This window comes from Bubalus bubalis, chromosome 5 (genome assembly GCF_019923935.1).
Source record: "Bubalus bubalis isolate 160015118507 breed Murrah chromosome 5, NDDB_SH_1, whole genome shotgun sequence".
Lineage (NCBI taxonomy): Eukaryota > Metazoa > Chordata > Mammalia > Artiodactyla > Bovidae > Bubalus > Bubalus bubalis.
In genome coordinates, this window is record NC_059161.1 from 46,036,720 (window position 1) to 46,057,339 (window position 20,620).

Consider the following 20,620-nt stretch of genomic DNA (forward strand, 5'->3'; position numbering starts at 1 on the left):
TGCAAAAGAAACTAGGTCATTAATAAACTTCAGACCCTTACCTTTACCTTGGGAGCAGTTAACATGCCTTAAGGGTATAAGAGGGCTTACCTGGGGGCTCAGTGGTAAAGAGCAAGTGCAAGAGATACGAGAGATGAGGGTTGGATCCTTGGGTTGGAAAAATACTATTGAGAATGAAATGGCAACCACTCCAGTATTCTTGCCTGGGAAATCCCATGGACAGAGGAGCGTGATGGGCTAGAGTCCACGGGGTCACAAAAGACTCAGACATGACTTAGCAACTAAACAACAACAACAAAAGGGTATAAGAGGCTGCTCATGTACTTAATAGCTCTCCTGAGATAAATCTATGATTCTTCACTAGTATAGTACTTAGGATATTATACTCACTCAATACGTATTTATTGGGGCTTCCCTCGTGGCTCAGATAGTGAAGAATATGCCTGCAATGCAGGAGACCTGAGTTCCATCCCTGGGTTGGGAAGAGCCCCCAAAGAAGAGAATGGGAACCCACTCCAGTAATCTTGCCTGGAGAATTCCATGGACAAAGGAGCCTGGTGAGCTACAGTCCATGGGATGGCAAAGAGTAGGACACAACTGAGCGAAACAACACGTACACATACATTTATTGAATAAAAGAGAAAACCCACTAGATAGAATGTTCTTAAATCTCAGTAACTTGAGAGATAACTTTCAAATGAAATGCTTTTTTTTCTATATCAATCTATGTTCATATTGACCTATTTACCTTTCTTGCCATTGCTGTTAGCATTATTTTGCAGTCCCAAATTTTAGTATCAGAGGTTGCTCTGAATAGTTAAAGAATGTGAAGGAACAAAACAATCAATAAAGTTTAAGAGCACAGTAACTGGGCTTAAAGATAAGACACAGAAGCCTAAAGTTGCCCAAAGCAAACAGTGCATTATTCCACAGAGACAGGCTTTTCAGAAGCAGGAGGAACCAGAAGACTCACAGAAGGTAGAAATGACAACTAAGGTTAAACCAAGGAGATAACATAGTGCTTTATATATAGCATTTTCATCTTTAATCATAGTGCCAATGGGGGTTCATTGTTCTCTTCCTTTTTCTTTTTTAATAGATGAAAGTTCAGACCAGTACCAATGTTACAGTAAGTACTTTTTAAAAATTCTTAATCAAGTTAAAATGATTGATGATGATTCTTCCATAACTAATCAAAATCTCAGTGAAGAGCCTGAATAGGCTCTGAGAATAAGATGTTTTTGTAGGTTGTAGTTTTATCTTTATTGACTAGGATCCAAACTAAACCTTGAGCAACAGCAAAGAGGACACAGATCTTGTTTTCTGAGTTAATTTGCTTGGAAACTGATTATTCCCTGAAAGCTTCGATTTAAAAGCTTTGGCTGCTTTTCTAAGTGTTCCTATTAAAGAATGTAAAAAAAAAAATGGGCAAAACCCACACATTGTGCAGACAAGGAACTAGTCAGTGATGGTTATTTGTGCAATTTTGTAATTGATTCAATCCATATTACTAATTGGAACAGCAATCTTGTGGCAAATGTTGTAAAGCTATGGTGACTTCCCACTGTAGAATCCATGGCTTCTCGTGGTGGAATCCCATGGTGGAATCCCACCATGGCTTTACAAGGGACAGGGAATGGTTGGCTTTCACCTTATCTGTATGCACTGAAATGCACAGAGGTATCAGGCAGAGGAGTCTCTGAATCTCTCTTTCTTAAACTTTCTTAAAATTCCTAATGGGTTTTACAGAAGATTCAGGGCATACCTGGAGCAGTTTCTGGCACAGACACACTCACCAGTGGGAGCCTTTGTTCCTGTAACATCATGTGCTGTCAGTGATAATATGGGTCCAGGCCATGCCAACCTGGTGGCTTTTGGAAGGCATGAGGCAAACTTGTTGGCCTCAAGCTGATCCCTGACCAGATGATCACCAAGGTCTTATCCAGCTAAAAATGTTAAGCATGAGGACAGGGCCAGAGAACTTGCTTAATCAGTGCCCTAAATCTAGTCTTACCTCCTATGAAGAAGTGTTCTCATGTAGAACAGTGCACAAAGATGATTGCTTGACCAGTGGCTGTGTGCTTCCAGGAAGCTGTGCCAAGGCCCTGGCTATGCCATTCTCCAGCTGATGGTGCTGAGAAACTCAGGGTAAAAGGGAAAAAGATGGGACCCTCTTGTCAAGACATCAAAGAAGAGATATTGTGTGGCTCCTCTGCAAATAAGGGGGCAAAATGGTGCTTTTAACGTAACTAATCTACTCCTTAGTAGCCAGTCATTATGTGATAGAACAAAACACAGTACAGTCCAAAACACAACGTTCCAATTTCATGTTTTTCCATCAGGATACCTCCTGGATTACAGGATGCGATTACCTCTCACAGCTGAAACGAATTGTTGCTACTACGGAAAGGACCATTATCGTCTGGGATTATAAAGCTCAAGGGAGCAGCCAGGTACTGTGTTAAGGGAAATATTCAAAGAAATTGGATTGTCTTTTCCATACAGGTAGGATATGAGCAACTCACTTTCTCTATTGAACATCAGTTTCCTCATATATAAAATGAAAGTGAAGTGAAAGTTGTTCAGCTGTGTCCAACTCTTTGCAACCTCTTGGACTATACAGTCCATGGAATTCTCCAGGCCAGAATACTGGAGAGGGTAGCCGTTCCCTTCCCCAGAGGATCTTCCCAATCCAGAGATCGAACCCAGATCTCCAGGATTGCAGGCAGATTCTTTACCAGCTGAGCCACCAGGGAAGCCCAAAAAATCAGGGGTTAACTGTTAATAAAATAGTCTAGTCCAGCAGTAATATTCTGAGCCTTAATTAAAAAGGAACATATTTTCATTTAGCGTATGTTTAATTTGTTTTGTTTTTGAGAGCGAGAGATTGACTAGTTCATTTCTCATTTTACACCTTTCTCTGAATCCAAGTATTATCTTTGATTATGCTCATGTTATCCAGTTCAGACTTTCCCTTCAGTCCAGCTTTATTTGGCAAAAGAATTACTAAAATCAAATACCTAATTCTGGCAAAAAAATCTAATGGGGTAGATGTTAATGTTAATCCTTTCAGTAAATGAAATGTTACGGCTTAACCAATTTACAATATCTATTGAGCATCTGCAGAAACAAAGAACATGTTCCCTGTACTGAAACAAAACTCAGCCTTGAGGAATCTCATGAACAAACATAATATGTAATACAATGGTACAGAAAATTATAAAGTAAAAAGAACAAGAGCTCAGGGAGAGGTGAGATCACTAAGAACTGGTGTTATTTAAATATGCCCTCAGGAAGCAGGCTGACTTTGAAGGACATGGAAGATTAAGAAATAATTTACCCTTCCTCTGTGCCATACTAGTCTCAATGAAAAGTAAATTTCCTATGCTTGTCCACAACATTGGCCAGCTAATGATGCTAAGATGATTTTAAAGAAGACAACTGTTTGCTTAATGTATTTTAATATGTAATGTGTCACTATCTTGTGTCATATAGTTTGATTATAATCTCTTCCTTCTCACTCTCTTGTTTTCACTCTTGGTTTTCATTCTCATAGAAGCCTCCACTGTGTTGAAAGCATCTTCTTCCATGCTTCAGTACCCCTGCTTCTTCTCTCTTTCCCTTCTCATATTACCCCCAAGATGGGTCATCTCTTAAATCTCTGTCCTTCAAAACTTGAATCTCAGGTAGATGCTATAGCCCTGCTTTATTCCCTTGCAGTGGCTAAGCTCTGCTAGAGAAGAACCCAGAACCACACTATTTGGCATCGCTACAAAGTCAAGGTCTGCCACCTCGCTTGAGCACTCAGCGTCTTCTATCAACCTGTTTCTGATTCTTGCCAACTCACTTTCCCACTCCTGGCAAGTGTTCCCTTTCAGCAGATTAACTTCTTCCTGTTTCTGAGAATACTGAGTCTGGAAGGTTTGTCCTCTTTCAAATTCCAGCCTTAATTAAGCTTTAACTAAGAATGCAACACTACTTCCTTCCTTTCTTTGTTCCTCTCTCTAAAAACAAAATCTGACACTCTCTGTATCCAACACCCTCCACCACCTCCTGCCTTGTCCAGAACAAGGCTCCATAGCTTCTTCCCTTTCTCTTCTTTTGACATTAATCTCTTCTCCTAGGATCCTCCTTTTCAACCTCCTCTGAATTCTCCTCTCAACCAATTCAGATCCCAGATCCAAGGTCAACTTCCATGATCATGGGACCCAAAGTGACCTCTTCAATAACTCTTTATCACAGCGCTCTGGCTTATTTTTTAAAGTGTACATCCCATTATCTGGAATTATCTGTTTTATTCATCTGTCTCCCCCAATTGGGATAGTAGTTCCACAAAGTCAGAAACTTTTGTTCATCATGAAGAGGAACTCAAAAGCCTCTTGATGAAAGTGAAAGTGGAGAGTGAAAAAGTTGGCTTAAAGCTCAACATTCAGAAAACAAAGATCATGGCATCCAGTCCCACCACTTCATGGGAAATAGATGGGGAAACAGGGGAAACAGTGTCAGACTTTATTTTTCTGGGCTCCAAAATCACTGCAGATGGTGACTGCAGCCATGAAATTCAAAGACGCTTACTCCTTGGAAGGAAAGTCATGACCAACATAGATAGCATATTGAAAAGCAGAGACATTACTTTGCCAACAAAGGTTCGTCTAGTCAAGGCTATGGTTTTTCCTGTGGTCATGTATGGTTGTGAGAGTTGGACTCTAAAGAAGGCTGAGTGCCGAAGAATTGATGCTTTTGAACTGTGGTGTTGGAGAAGACTCTTGAGAGTCCCTTGGACTGCAAGGAGATCCAACCAGTCCATTCTGAAGGAGATCAGCCCTGGGATTTCTTTGGAAGGAATGATGCTAAAGCTGAAGCTCCAGTACTTTGGCCACCTCATGTGAAGAGTTGACTCATTGGAAAAGACTCTGATGCTGGGAGGGATTGGGGGCAGGAGAAGGGAATGACAGAGGATGAGATGGCTGGATGGCATCACTGACTCGATGGACGTGAGTCTGAGTGAACTCTGGAAGTTGGTGATGGACAGGGAGGCCTGGCGTGCTGCGATTCATGGGATCGCAAAGAGTCGGACACAACTGAGTGACTGATCTTATCTGATCTGATCTGAACAGCCAGTGCCTAGAATGGTTCTTGCCATATTGTAGGTGCTCAATAAATATTTGTTGAATGACTGAATGAACCTGTCAATATGTTCAAGTTTTATTCATTCTATAGGAAACAAGACAGATTTAAAAATTTTTAAATACTTTTTTCTTCTCTCTTAGGTAGAAACTAAGTTCCAGGAAAGCAATGGCTATATAGCTTAGTGAACCCAGTTTGATAATACAGAGCCAGCTCGATAGATGCTTGCTGAATATTTCTGGATACATGTAGATGTTAGGATATTTTTCTCCTTGTAAAGTAATTGGGACTTTGATATTAGATTTTCCCATTTACCACTCATTTTTATTTCAATGGTCTTTTAACACCTGAACTTTTTTTTTTTTGCTTCCTGTTAATATTGCCTTAAAATTCAAGAAAGGAATATTCATAGTAATATATCAGAAAATCTCATTATTTATTGGACCAAAGATAGATACCTCACACTTTTCTCCAACAAAACACCCAAAAGCACAGTGTTGGGCTCACAGCAAGTGTTCATTAACTTCTACTTAGTTAACTTTGTTTTTTTTCAAGTTCCTTTAACAGTGGGAGTATCTAAAATGAAAAACATCAGAAAAGTAAAATCTTATAAATAATAAGAGCAATATTTAAATTTAATATTTAGATACTTAGAGCAACACAATAACATTTAAAGTGTTCTTCTGTTTCTAGGAAAACTATTTTGTCATAAAACCTATGGATCATTGCCTCCTCTGTGTGTGTGCAGTGTCTCTGCCTGACCAGCTCTGCCGAGATGACATCCTCTTGGGGGACGATGGTGGTTTTGTGAGCAAATTCACAGTAAATAGTGAAGACTTTGGATTAAAGCAGGCAAAATCCAAAAAAAGATTACAGAATCAGGTCTTAGACTCAAAGAACTTCAAAAGGTAAGGATATGATATGGATATACCAACAGTTTTAATATAGACATTGTTCAAATATTTATATAATGAAAATAATATGCCAGACCCCATGGTAGATATTTTAAATACAAAGCTGAAAAAGAATTTCTTTTTTGTTTTTTTTTTTACCTCAAGGGACTTCCATTATAACAGGGAAGACAGGAAAATCAGCAACTGAAATCCCTATTTCAAATGCTATTGACAGTTAAAATCTATAGATACTTGAATGAATTAAAGAGTTCAATGAAAAATTAAATCATAAAAAAGGAAAAGGTACATATGGCTGTTTCCTAGTATTTAAATATGCAAGATTCTAAACATAAAAGCAATGGATACAGGACTCAAATAAAAAGTTTGATAGATTTGACTATACACAAAATCAAAAGATAATATCTTGAAAATAAATAGCAAACTGGGATAAATATAAAAATATGACAGACAGTGGGTTACTAATCTTTAATAGGTATTAGAATTCAATTAAAAATAATAATTTCTCAAGATAAAAATTGGCAGAGATGATGAACAGATAATTTACAAACATACCCACACAGTAGAAATAGTCAATGAACGTTTCAAACTGATCATCAGGCAAAAATGCTAACAACAGATATCTCCAACTGATGAGATTATGGGTGATTTCTATTGTCTTCTTTATAATTGTAGTGTTTTTGAAGTTTTTAGAGTAAGGTATATATTAATTTTATTAGCAGAAAAACAGACTTTTTACTAAAGACAACCTTTTTATTAATCAAAGTGCAACTTAAAGTCATATACAACTTCTCACTTATAAAATTAGAAAAGATTAAAAATGGGTACGATGCTGTGAGACAGGCATTCTCGCTTACTGCTTGTGGTGAAAAAATGAATTGAATCCCTTTCTGGAAAGCAGTTTGTGCAGATGCATCAAGGATCTTAAAAAACATTTATGCATTTAGACCTGTGATCCCCATGTGTTTAATGTTTAATATTTATATGTAAAATACAATTTTATCAGAGTCCTAAAAAATATTTAAGGCATCAAAGGCATGCAAAAAATCACAGTATAACCATATTAGAGGATGCCATGCATCCCCATTAAATTGTTTTGAAAAATATTTAATAATATGGAAAATGTTCATAATATAATATGAAGTAAAAATACTTTTGTTTGTCTATGTACATTTGAATCTAGTTTAATTTAAAAAACACACAGATGTCCATATGTATATATGTCCGTGTGTGTCTGTGTACTTCTACGTAGAAAGAAAAATGCTGAATGAAAATATACCCAAACATTAACAATGATTGTCTTTGGAACCTAAGAGAAGTGACTTTTATTTTCTTCTTTATGTTTTTCTACTTTCTAAATTTTGTACAAACAAAATTTTTCTTTCACAATAAGAAAAAAACCTTAAAAATACAGGATTATACTTTGTTATTAATATAGCAAATGTTTTATACCGGAGTTAGAATATGTAATTAAAAGCTCATTTACAGCTATCACTACAACAGAATTAAGACTAGTCCATTGCTGAAACCTTAAGAATGACATAATATTTGTCTGGTTCCATTTTCCATCTTTCATATATGAACAGTATGACATAGTTCCACCAAAGTACTAGCCTCTAATGGGAGCCTTTCCCAAAATGTGATGGGCTGTTCTATCCATTATCAAGCACTTTATTCCTGTTACGATAGGCTCTTAGATGCCGAGACATGAATCTTCTCTTTACTGAGATATGTGTCTGCTGTTGCTGCTGTTTAGTCACTAAGCAGTGTTTGATTCTTTGCGACTGTGGACTGTAGCTCACCAGGCTCCTCTGTCCGTGGGATTTCCCAGGCAAGGATATTGGAGTGGGTCACCATTTCTTTTTTTAGAGGGTCTTCCTTACCCAGGGATCGAAACCAAGTCTCCTGCATCGGCAGGTGGGTTCTTTACCATTGAGATTCTTGGGCATGACTTAAATTATTTGAGACTGAAGTATATATGGTGGTTCAGATGGTAAAAAATCTGCCTGCAATGCGCAAGACCTGGGTTTGATCCCTGGGTTGGGAAGATCCCCTGGAGGAGGGCATGGCAATCTACCCCCGTGTTCTCACCTAGAGAATCCCCATGGGCAGAGGAGCCTGGTGGACTACAGTCCATGGGGTTGCAAAGAGTTGGACATGACTAAGCGACTAAGCACACACACACACATACACATATGTATATACTTAGGCTGAGTGTTGAGGCAAAAACATTGTAGAAATTTTAAAAAGTAGCCAGTATCCAGAGTTCAAAATTTAACACAATGTGACATGGAAAAAAGAAATCTCCCTCTTCACTCTGTTTCATCCAATATTGTCAAACTTTCCTGCCTTGAGTTATAAACATGTTTATTTCTCAACTACAATCTAAGATATTTGATGATAAGGATTTTACGTTAATCATCTTTATGTCCTCAGTACCTAGGATTGAGGCCATAAAGCTCAACCAGTGTTTTTGACTGAGGAAACAAATACACTGGCTTCCCTGGTGGCTCAGCAGGTAAAGGAGCCACCTGCAATGCAGGAGATGCAGGAGATATGGGTTTTATCTTTGGGAGCATGGCAACCCACTTCGGTACTCTTGCCTGGGAAATCCCATGGACAGAGGAGTCTGGTGGGCTACAGTCCACGGGGTCGCAAAGAGTCGGATGCAACTGAAGCGACTGAGCACAGACATGGCACACATATGACAGTTGCCCTAGCCTCAGCTTCACCAGTGATCTGGGATTGCAAACTTCCTTGTTCTTCAGTTTTGAATGTACTCATGGGAAATATGAAAATGAATTGACTCATATAAGATTTAAAATATTATAACAGACTCATATAAGATAAAAAATATTATAAAACAGAATTTTTTCAATAGGGTAATGATGATAGTTGTTTCCCTGGTGGCTCAGTGGTAAAGAATCTACCTGCCAATGCAGGAAACTCAAGTTTGATCCCTGGTTTGGGAAGATCCTATGGAGAAGGAAATGGCTACCCACTCTAGTATTTTTGCCTGGGAAATTCCAGGGATAGAGGAGCTTGGGAGGTCATAGTCCATGGGTTTGCAAATGAGTTGGACATGACTTAGCGATTAAACAACAGCAACAAAAGATGATAGGGTCAATATTGGACTGAAATTCATCTTGATTAAAATTTAATTCTGAATCTATAGCTCAAAATCCGATGACAAACTTTTATTTTTTATTTTAAAATATGCTAGATGATGAAAACGTAAACAGTTGGAAGTTGCACAACGCATGCTACTGCTACTGCTAAGTCGCTTCAGTCGCGTCCGACTCTGTGCGACCCCATAGAGGGCAGCCTACCAGGCTCCCCCGACCCTGGGATTCTCCAGGCAAGAACACTGGAGTGGGTTGCCATTTCCTGCAATAGATGAAAGTGAAAAGTGAAAGTGAAGTCGCTCAGTTGTGTCCGACCCTCAGCGACCCCATGGACTGCAGCCCACCAAGCTCCTCCGTCCATGGGATTTTCCAGGCAAGAGTACTGGAGTGGGATTAATACATGGAGGCTTTACTATAGCTCAGAGTTACATTTTGGTTAAAGTAAAAGTGAAATACCAAATAGAAATTCAACATGATGTGTCTGTGAGTCTAACATAATCCCCTTTTTTCTTGTAATTCCCAGTGTTAAAAGGAAGCTACATAATGACTGGGTTATGAAAATTAGATATATTTCAGCCTTACATTGCTTTGGATCCTGCTCCTTAGACAACATTCATTCATTAGTTTTGGAATCCTTGAAAAGAATTGAGGATACTTTGTAAGTACAATTGTTTATATACATAAACATTTTGTGACTTTCAGGTGTTTTCCTTAAACTCAGGGCAGCCTTGGAGCTTTTAAATTGGTTTTTAGAAGAATCAGATGTTAAATATTCCATTTGTTCAACAAGATTAATTAGATTTTCCAGAAGACAGTTGAAGTTACACAAATATGAACATGATTTCTCTTTTCTTTGAAGCAATTCTGCTCATTTGTTGTTTATTGGTGTATTCTATTAAAATAAATCAATGTTGATATAGCTATTTTTTCCAAACATAATTCTATTGGTAAAACTTTATACTTTAAAAATCATTCTTATAGGTCAATTGAGTATCTGTAGCACAATCATCATGTTTCATGTTTAATAAATACACAAAATGGCTCTTGTATAGACAGGTGAGTTTGAATAGTGTATAATCTTAGTTCCTCCCTAGTTAGATATTTATTAATAGTTATATTGATGTATAGCAAGGTTATACTAATATATAGTAACTATAAAACAGCCATTGTGTTTTTTAAAGAGAGATATATCCTACAGCATGTATAACCCTCAAAAACGTTATGTAGGTGACAGAAGCCAGACACAAAAGTGTATATGAAGAATTCCATTTAAAGGAAATGCCCAGAAAAGACAAATTGGTGGAAATAGAAAGTAGTAGATTAGTGGATGCCTGGGAGCAGGGGGAAGCAGGGATCCCAAGTGGGCACAAAAGAACTTTCTGGGATTAGGGAAGGCTAAAGAAGAAAGTGTGATCACATGATCATATCAATAGATGCATAAAAAGCACTTGACAAATTCCAACACCCATTCCTGATAAAAACTCTCAATCTGGACATAGTCATTATACAAGTTTTAGAGAAATAACTCAAAATGGATCATATACCCAAAGATAAAATGCAAAACTATAAATCTCCTAGAAGAAAATCCAGATGACTTTGGGTTTGGCAATAACATTTAAGATACAACTGCATGAAAGAAATCACTGGCAAACTGGACTTCATTCAAATTAAAAATTCTGTTTTGAAAAAGACACCATCAAGAGAACAAGAAGACAGGCCCTAGATTAGGAGAAAATATTTGCAAAACATATATGTGATTAAAGGACAGTTATCCAAAATATACAAAGAACGCTTATAATACAACAATAAAGCAACCTGATTGAACAATAAGCAAAAGATCTGAGCAGACACATTACCAAAGAAGGTATACAGATGGCAACAAGTACATGAAAAGGTGTTTCACATCCTACATCACTAGAGAAATGCAAACTAAAGTCACAATGAGATATCATTACACACCTACTAGTGCCCAACGTCCAAAACATTGACATCAAACGCTGGCAAGAATGTGGAACAACAGGAGCTCTCATTCAGTGCTGCTGGGAATGGAAAATGAGCACAGCCACCTTGGAAGATAGTTTGGCAGTATTACTGATCACCCTCCCTAAAACTCTATTCTCTTGGCTTCTGGGAAGCCAGAGTTTTCTCCCAGAATCTTATGTTTGTTCTTTTCCCTTGTGATTTCTCTTTTTGCATCTGCTATTTTTGTGGTGGCATTCTCCAGAGTTTTGTCCTTAACCAACCTTAATAGTCACTTTCTATGCAAAATCTTGGGCTATTTTCCTCTATCCCAATATATTAATACCTGTATACTGATGAAACCCAAGCTGTCTTGAAACTAGACTTACTTATACCTGCTCACCATGTCCACCTAGATATCTCATAGCCCCTTAAATGTATTGTTCATAGCTAAATTTTACTTCCCTCACCTTTTAATCTATGCCTTTTATAGCATTTTAACTTTTCTTGGTAGCACTGAAATGGTGCACCTCAGAATGGGACTTGACCCCACGCAGTGGGACTCGAACTCAGGCTAAAGCCAGACTGGGACCTGAACTCAATGATTTTTTAATTAGAATCACTCACCTCGTGTCAGGACTTACTGTGGCTCAGGTTCTTTGTGCCTAAGTACAGAAGGAATTGAGTGAGAGGCAAAGTGATAGGCAAGAAGTAGATTCACTAACATAGGACATTTGTGAGAAATGCAAACAGGCTGGCGGGACTCTGCCCTGAGGATTAAGTGCGCTACATTTTTATAATCAAAGGAAAGTGAGGGAGGGGGAAAAGACTGCCTTCTTCCTCATTCTTCAAGTAGATGCCAGGCTTGCATCACTAGCTCCTCATTCCTATTGGGCAGGAGAGTGTCTGACCGTATGAGGTCAAACTAGGACTGTCATAGTGCTTATTCAAATCAGCTGAAAGGTGGATTTTTTTCTTTCACTTAATGACTTGGGGCATATCTCATACTTTATAGTTAAGCAGGCCTGCTTCATTCCACAACGATCTGATAGCTTTTTGCGGCTGCTGCTGCTGCTAAGTCACTTCAGTCGTGTCTGACTCTGTGCAACCCCATAGACAGCAGCCCACCAGGCTCCCCCGTCCCTGGGATTCTCCAGGCAAGAACGCTGGAGGGGGTTGCCCTTTCCTTCTCCAAAGCATGAAAGTGAAAAGTGAAAGTGAAGTCACTCAGTTGAGTCCGACCTTCAGCAACCCCATGGCCTGCAGCCTTCCAGGCTCCTCCATCCATTTTTGAGTGATCATTAAATTACAGGGGTCTCCCATCCATCAGGACAAGTTGTACTTGGTCCGAGTTTACAGCATAATTTCTTTGTAATCTCTCTGTGTGTTAGTTGCTTAGTCATGTCTGACTCTTTGGGACCTCATAGACTGTAGCCAGCCAGGCTCTTCTGTTCATGGAATTCTCCAGGCAAGAATACTGGAGTGGGTTGCCATTCCCTTCTCCAGGGGATCTTCCCAACCCAGGTATTGAACCTGAGTCTCCTGCATTGCAGGCAGATTCTTTACCATTTGAGCCACCAGAGAAGCACAGCTGTTTCTTCATCTAATACAAAATCACTTGTTAAGAAGGGTCTCCCATACATTAATTCATAGGGACTGCATCTTAGCTTTTCTTTGGGGGCTGCCCTTATTCTCATTAGAGTAATTGGTAATATTTGGACTCAGTTTTCCTGAGTCTCTCGGCATAATTTGGCTATACTTCACTTCCAAGTATCATTCATTTTTTCCACTTTACCTAAGGATTGGGGTCTCTATGCTATATGAAGGGAGGACTTTCCCCCAGGGTTTTAGCTACTTGTTGGGGCATTTTAGAGGTAAATTTAGAGGTATCACTTTGTATAGATTGAGGTAATCCTCAATAGATAATAGGGATTATCTCCTTAAGCAAGTGTTTTGTTACCTCTGAGGCCTGTTCTCTCTGTGTGGGAAAAACCTCTACCCATCCAGTGAATGTCTACCACTACCAATAAATATTTGTATCATCTGGACTTGGGCATGTGAGTCATGATAGTATAAGACAGATTAGTATAAGACAGATTAGATAGTATAAGATAGATTAGACAACAATAGGGTAGATGGATTCCATTGCTTCATTAACAGTCCTTAGATCTTGTACAAATTGATACTCCCTAGTTGGTTTGAAAATGTGTTCCTGGTGGCTCAGTTGGTAAAGAATCCACCTGCAATGAGGGAGACCTGGGTTCAATCCCTGGGTTGGAAAGATCCTCTGGAGGAGGGCATGGCAAGCCACTCTAGTATCCATGCCTCGAGAATCCCCGTGGACAGAGGCGCCTGGAGGGCTACAGTCCATGGGATCACAAAGAGTTGGACATGACCGATCGACTTTCACTTTCAATATTGGCATATTACATGGTAACTGACAGAGTACCATCAATCCATCCAAGTTATTCCTTTACTAAGGGAAAAGATTCCTCTCTGATTTTAGGGGGTATTGCTTTTTGCAGGGATATTCCTGCCTAGGTCTTAACTTAATAACCACTGGCTGGATATCTTTGGTCAAGCCTGGAACATCGATACTCCACACTCCAGGGTCTACTAAGGGTTCCATATCAACTTCAATCTGTTCCTTTTCGCTTTCCGTTAGAACCATTTGGCAATGAGGGTGATCTCCTTGCTCCTCCAGAAACAGAGTGGTCCCTAATTTAGTTAATAAATCTCTCCCTGTTAAAGGGATGGGACAATCAGGCACAAACTGCAAGCAATGTGAAAACAATTGGCCAGTGATGTTTCACAGAAGGGGTTCCAGAAAACCATGCCCTTGTCTCCTCCCTGACACTCTGTTGTTGTTTAGTTGCTAAGTCATGTCTGACTCTTGCAACCCCATGGACTATAGCCTGTCAGGCTCCTCTGTCCATGGAATTTCCCAGGCAAGAACACTGGAGTGAGTTGCCATTTCTGATCTTCCTGACCCAGGGATCAAACTCAAGTCCCTGCACTAGTAGGTGAATTCTTTTACCACTGAGCCACCAGGGAAGCCCTGACACTCCATTACATATTCCTTATGATTGCTAAGGTTTCCAACCCTCTGGGTTATTATGGAGAAGGTTGCAACAGTGTTTACAAGAAATTCTATCAAGTGGCCCACCACATCAGTGATCACTCATGGCTCAACATTAGTTATGTAGATAGTATCTCTAGGCAGAGAAGCTTTCAGCCTTGAGCCCTGTCAGTCTTCTGATTGTGAAACCATTAGTGGTCCTCAATGGTCACTCTCTGGCATCTGGGACATTCCCTCTTCCAATGCTCTGGCTGTTTGCAAAGGCATGTTAATTGCCATCCTCCCTCCAATGCCCCTTTTGTCCACACAGAGTACACTGGCCTTGTATGGGTACCCATGGACCCTGTGGTCCACTAGGGACAGACTGGCTCAGCAAAGTCAGCCTCCCAGTTGGTGGTCTCTGAGCAGACAAAGTCACTGCAAGTATTTGGACCCTTAGTATATTTCTCTGGGCGCGTTCAGCCTTTTTTGCAATATCCCCATTATTGAAAGCTGAATAAGCCAATTGGAGCAAATCACTCATTAGAGTTTGAGGACCAGCAGTAGCTTTCTGAATTTTGCACCTGAGATCTGGGGCAGACCGGGCTATCAAATGCATAGCCAAAAGAGTCTGTCCTTTGGAGGAGAAGGGATCTACATCTATGTACTTCCTAAGCCTCTTCTAGTCTCCCTTGGAAAACTGTAGGATGTTCATCCTGCCCCTGTTGGACCTCTTTTACTTTTTCATAATTAACAGGTTTTACTCTAAGGTTATTTGTGTGTTTTGTTTGTGTGTGTGTGTGCGTGTGTGTGTGTGCGCGTGTGCATGTGCGCATTCTAAGTTGCTTTCGTGGTGTCCGACTCTTTGCAACCTAATGGACTGTAGCCCTCCAGGCTTCTCTGTCCATGGGGTTCTCCAGGCAAGAATACTGGAGTGGGTTGCCATGCCCTCCTCCAGGGGATCTTCCTAAAGCAGGGATCAAACCCATGTCTCATGTCTCTTGCATTGGCAGGTGGGTTCTTTACCACTAGCACCACCTGGGAAGCCCAAGTTTCTTCATATCTTCTATTAACCAGTGAATCATATGGTCCTATCTCTATCAGTAGAATTTACCTGGTAATCCATTGTGAGTCTGTCTCAGGGATAGTGTCACTCCCCACCTGGTGGTAGACCCTGCATGGGTCTACTGGACTCGGGCTGCCAGGTGGTCTGCAAGGGCTCTGGCCACCAGTATTGTTCGCTGCTTTTCCTTGAGGGTGCAACAGTGGGACAGTAAGATCTGTAAATCTCCTCAGGTGAGATCAAAAGTTCTCACTAGTTGGGTAAACCCCTTTGAAAAAGCTCAGGATCCTCAGATAAACTTCTCAACTTGTCCTCTGCCATACTTAGATCAGACATTGTGAAAGGTACATGGACCTCTTACTGTTCCCTGATTTCTATCAGGGCCTTCTCTCAGAGGCAAAACTGAAGGGGCCGTTGGTTGGTAACTTATAATCGCTGTGAGTGCAAGCTGGGCTAAGGATGGGCCCCTTGAGTATCTCAGGGTACAAAGAAGAGGTTCTTGAATATGAGGGGAGGCACCTCTTTTCATCCCTAGCGACTCCCCCTGGGGTAATAGCCTTAGCTGGAGGAGAGGCTTCGGCCAGCAGGGTGGCCTCTGAGGTTAGTACCCTGGCTTCCCCTGGGGCAATAGCTCCTCCCAGCGGTCAGGGAGTAGCTCCTACTGAAAAAGCCGCTCCTAACTGCAATATAGTATAACTCAGGGACCCATTGAGTATCACTTTTCTTCCTAACTCATATTGTAGGTTGTTGGTGGTGGTGGTTTAGTCACTAAGTCATGTCTGACTCTTGTGACCCCATGGACTGTAGCCCGCCAGGCTCCTCTGTCCATGGGATTTCCCAGGCAAGAATACTGGAGTGGGTGGCCATTTCCTTCTCCAGGATATCTTCCTGATCCAGGGATCATACTTGTGTCTCTTGTGTCTCCTGCATTGCAGGCAGATTCTTTACCACTGAGCCACCAGGGAAGCCCATATGGTAGGTTATGTACCTAATAAATATTTTTCTTTTTAATTTCTGTTGTCTGAATCTTTCCCAGTCCTGGAGGATATGGCCCAGAGGGGTAATTTGTTGGGATTGATGCAGTCTGATTCATTTCAGACCCAAACCTGAGGAGATGTCTTTAACTCCCATGCTATCCAAAATTCCATTCAAGTCAAAATCCATCCATAATTTGGTCAAGGATTGCCCTTATGATTTTAGATGCTATCCCTTCCGAGGTATTTTCCAACCAGGTGTTAGTACCTGAAAAATTGCTGAAAGGGAATAGAACAGAAGTTATCCCCAGTGGTGTCCATGATGAGTGGGAGTTGCTCTGGCTGCAAGCTGGGAATAAAGTGTCAACACTTGAAGGATCAGACATAGGGGAGTAAAATAAGAAGTTCATCTTGGTGGTCACACAGGTGTTCTGGGGTTAACAAAAGAAAGAAATAGAGCAGGCAAATCTAATACAGTTATGTTAAGTTTAAAAATAAAATAAAATTAAAAAAAAAAAAAAAAAAGAATGTAGGAGCAAAAACTCAGAATCAAAGAGTACAGAGATTAATAGTTCTGTCTTGGACCTGCTGCTGGATGTGCATAAGCATACAGGGTTGACCCACCAGTCAAAAATGAGCAGACATTGGCAGAACATCCTCCCCAGTACACCTGGCTCATGGTGTCCTACTGGCCCCTTTAGGACTGAGAGCTAACTCTCGTGTTTTCTTACCTTACCACTGTCCTTTCGTGACTTGACAGCTGAAACTGTGCACCTCAGTTTGGGACTTGAACCTTTTAGCTGAGATCACACACCTGGTTTCAGAACTTAATGAAGCTCAGGTTCTTGATGTCTCATCACAGAAAAATTTCAGTGAGAGACAAAGTGATAGGTAAGAAATAGATTGGAGAGAAACATACTCCATAGACAGTGTGGGCCATCTCAGAAGGAGAGAGAAAGGCTTTGAAATATGGTTTGGTTAATAATTTCATAGACAAATGAGTGAGAGGATTATTCCAACTATTTTGGGGAGAGGGCAGAAATTTTCAGAAATTGGTCCTCTGCCCACTTTTTGATCTTTGATGGTAGTACTTGGAACTATCATGGCGCCTGTGAGTGTGTCATTTAACTTGCTGGTGTACAGTGAGTGTATACTGAGGCTCAAGGTCTAGCAGAAGTTGACTAGCTTCCCATCTTGAAAAGTGTTAGTTGCTCAGTTGTGTCCGACTCTGTGATCCCAGGGACTGTAGCCTGCCCGGCTACATGGTTGCTGTCCATGGTTCTCCAGACAAGAATATTGAAGTGGGTAGCTCTTCCTCCTCCAGGGGATATTCCTGACTCAGGGATCAAACCTAGGTTTCCTGCATTGCAGCCAGATTCTTGAACATCTGAGGATCTATTTAATTCTAATCAGTCTATGTCGTGTTTTCAGGCTACATCATTTTTTAAATGTTTGTGCCATGCCCCCTTCCCTCCTATTTCAGCACCATGATCCATCAAATCATTCTGGGCAAAAATTTAGCAACCCCACATAATTCCTTTTCCCCTCAACTTTCACAAATAATCAATCACAAATTTGTCTATATCGCCTTATAAATTCTTGTTGAATCTCTTGTCTTCTGTATCTCTATTGACCTAGGCTCTCCTCTCCAATTATCCTCTTGTCTCAGTACTCTTCCAAGAATTCCTGTAGACATGATGTCCAACCATCAGATTTCATTTCCATGTTCTCTCGTTGACTCTGTGATTGTGTTCTGAGAACTCTACAGCTTGTGTTTAATTTATATCTATTTCTTTTATAACCCAAATCCACAATTGGGCACTTATAAAGAAAATTTATTCTCACCTGAAGTTTAAGGTGATAATTGCAATCCAAGGTGCTTCTGGGTATAGTCCCTTAGGTTCATTATCTCAAAGATAGCCCTCAAATACCAGCTATATATAATAAATTATGCTTTATAAGGCCCAGTTTTTGGGAAGAGCCCCGTTTAAAGAAGTGTAGTCCAGTGGGCAAAAATAATTAAAAAGAAACTGCAATATATTTTAAAATTACAAATGCAAGTATCCCTTGACTTGCAGTATCATTTCTAAGAACTTATAGAAAAATGGCACTTTTACAAGACTGCTCATTGCAATATTATTTGTAATCACAAAAAATCTGACAGTCTGATGTTCCTCAGATTAAAGGATTTAGTCATTCAAGGGAATACTCTATGACAATTTTAAAAAGAATAAGAAAGTTTTTTAATGTACATATTTGGAAAGATCTTCAAGATTTATTATTAAGTGGAAAATCAAGGAACAGAATAGTATATACTACCCTTTTATTTATGAACAAAGAAAAGGAAAGGAAACATACAAGACAAGAGTAGACTAAGGTCAGGTGCTTTATGCCTAAGGGAAAATAACATGGTACCAGACTAGAAAATAACACAAAAGGCTTAAAGTAATTGGTGGGGGCAGGAGGGTGGAGTCTAGGAAAGGCCTTTCGGAGAAATTAATATTCAAGCAGACACCTGCATCTGTCTGTAATGAGGGAGACCTGGGTTCGATTTCTGGGTTGGGAAGATCCCTGGAGGAGGGCATGGCAGCCCACTCCAATATTCTTGCCAGGAGAATCCCCATGGACACAGGAGCTTGGTGGGTTTGCAAAGGAGTCCATGGGTTCGCAAAGAGTCAGACATGACTGACCAACTAAGCACAGCACATACACCTGCAGGAGGGTGGTTGCTAGTGTGGCTACAATCCAGGGGAGAAACATCTTTGGCCTATGCAGAAGCTCTTGAGGAGGAAGAGAGTTCAGTGAGGCCAGAAAGGAGGCTGAAGAGATTACAAGGCTGGATCAAAGGGAGGAAGAAGGTGAAAGATGACAGGGACCACCCAGCGGCACCTAAGCCGTGTGGGCCAAGTGATGGAACCTGGTATTCCTGAAAGCATCAGTAATCCACTGGAGAAAAGTGATGTGATCCAATTCATGTTTTAGAAAGGTCACTTTGGCTGCAACTTAACGGGATTTGGAGTGGGATTGGGGAAAGAGGAATAGAAAATAGTGGAAGCTGAGAAATTAGTTTATTGCAGTAGTTCTGGTGAGAGGGGATGGAGAGTTGAATCAGGATATTATTTATTTTTAATGTATTTATTCATTTTTGGCTGCATGCGGGCTTTCTCTTGTTGCAGTAGGCAGAGGCTACTCTGTTGTGGTGTGTGGGCTTCTCACTGCAGTGGCTTCTCTTGCTGGGAGCACAAGCTCTAGGATCTGTGGGCCCAGAAGTTGTGGTGCTTGGGCTTTGTAGCCTCATGGTATGTGGGATCTTCCTGGACTACAGGTCGAACTCATGTCCCCTGCATTGCAAGGTGGATTCTTAACCACTGGACCACAGGGAAGCCCAAAGCAAAGATATTATGATGGAAATGGGAAGAAGTGGTCAATTTCATGTCTATTTAGGAAGTAAAATCAACAAGACTTGACAGAAAGTTGGATGTGGGTAATGAGAGAGGGAGAAATGTCCAAACACATTCCTGCCATTTTGTTCTACGAAAAAGACTCATTGAGCTGAACAATGTACTTTCTGGCTTAAGAGGTGATATATCCCTGTCCATTCTTAACACCAGCACAACCTCAGCTCCAGGGCAGAGTAATGGATTTCTTTTTAAACAGAAACAATGCAAATGCTGTGTTAATATCATATCATAGAATAAATAGATTCTGTGGGTCAGTGAGAATTTAATCATTACTTACAATTTTTTTTCCTATGGGTAAATAGATTCACAATGACTTAGAGATGAACTTCTTGAACATTATAAGTTGGAATTAACTTTAGAAAGAAAAATAAACAAGTTTTACATTTAGCTTGTGTTTTGCAGGCCTGTCAGAGAGTTTTCCATGCCAAGAGGAGCAAACACTTTCTGTTACTGCATAAAAGCCAATGTAATTGTCACTGGAGGTAAGAGGACAGTCCACGTTACACAGGGATTTTCTCCTTTGCAAATGGTGCTCTCCTTAATTAGCACAGTTACAGAGTTTTCACACAGCTATAGCATTTTACTGCTAACAAGACCTTTTAGAGAATTTTTAAGTTTGTATAAAGTCAAATCTGTCATTCTTTTTCTTTGCGGCTTTTTGGTGCGGTGGCACACTTAGAAAGGCCCTCCCTAGCCTGAGACTGTGTGAAACAAATTCTCCTATATTTACTACAAATTTGTTTGTTTTACAGTTTACCTTTAATCTCTCTAGAATCTGTTTCATTGTGTGAGAGCATGAATTCCTAGCCTGGGGCCCATGTGTGGACTTTAAGGGAGTCCTGTAGCCCCTTAGGCTGAATAACTGTGTGTCCACGTGCATTTTTTTCTGGAGAGACAGTCCAAAATTTTATCAAATCCTCAAAGGAGTCCTTGACAAAAAGA

At 40.3% G+C, this 20,620-nt stretch overlaps 1 protein-coding gene across 1 annotated transcript in view; it reads left to right on the forward strand.

The window, feature by feature from the left end:
- The window catches only part of WDR64 (WD repeat domain 64), a 120,444-nt gene that overhangs the window by 20,823 nt on the left and 79,001 nt on the right, over positions 1 to 20,620 (forward strand). Inside the window, exons 5-9 of the mRNA XM_025286000.3 lie at positions 1,100 to 1,129; positions 2,343 to 2,453; positions 5,821 to 6,035; positions 9,687 to 9,821; positions 20,081 to 20,160. Coding sequence (XP_025141785.3) covers positions 1,100 to 1,129; positions 2,343 to 2,453; positions 5,821 to 6,035; positions 9,687 to 9,821; positions 20,081 to 20,160 — 571 coding nt within the window. The remainder of the gene's footprint in view (positions 1 to 1,099; positions 1,130 to 2,342; positions 2,454 to 5,820; positions 6,036 to 9,686; positions 9,822 to 20,080; positions 20,161 to 20,620) is intronic.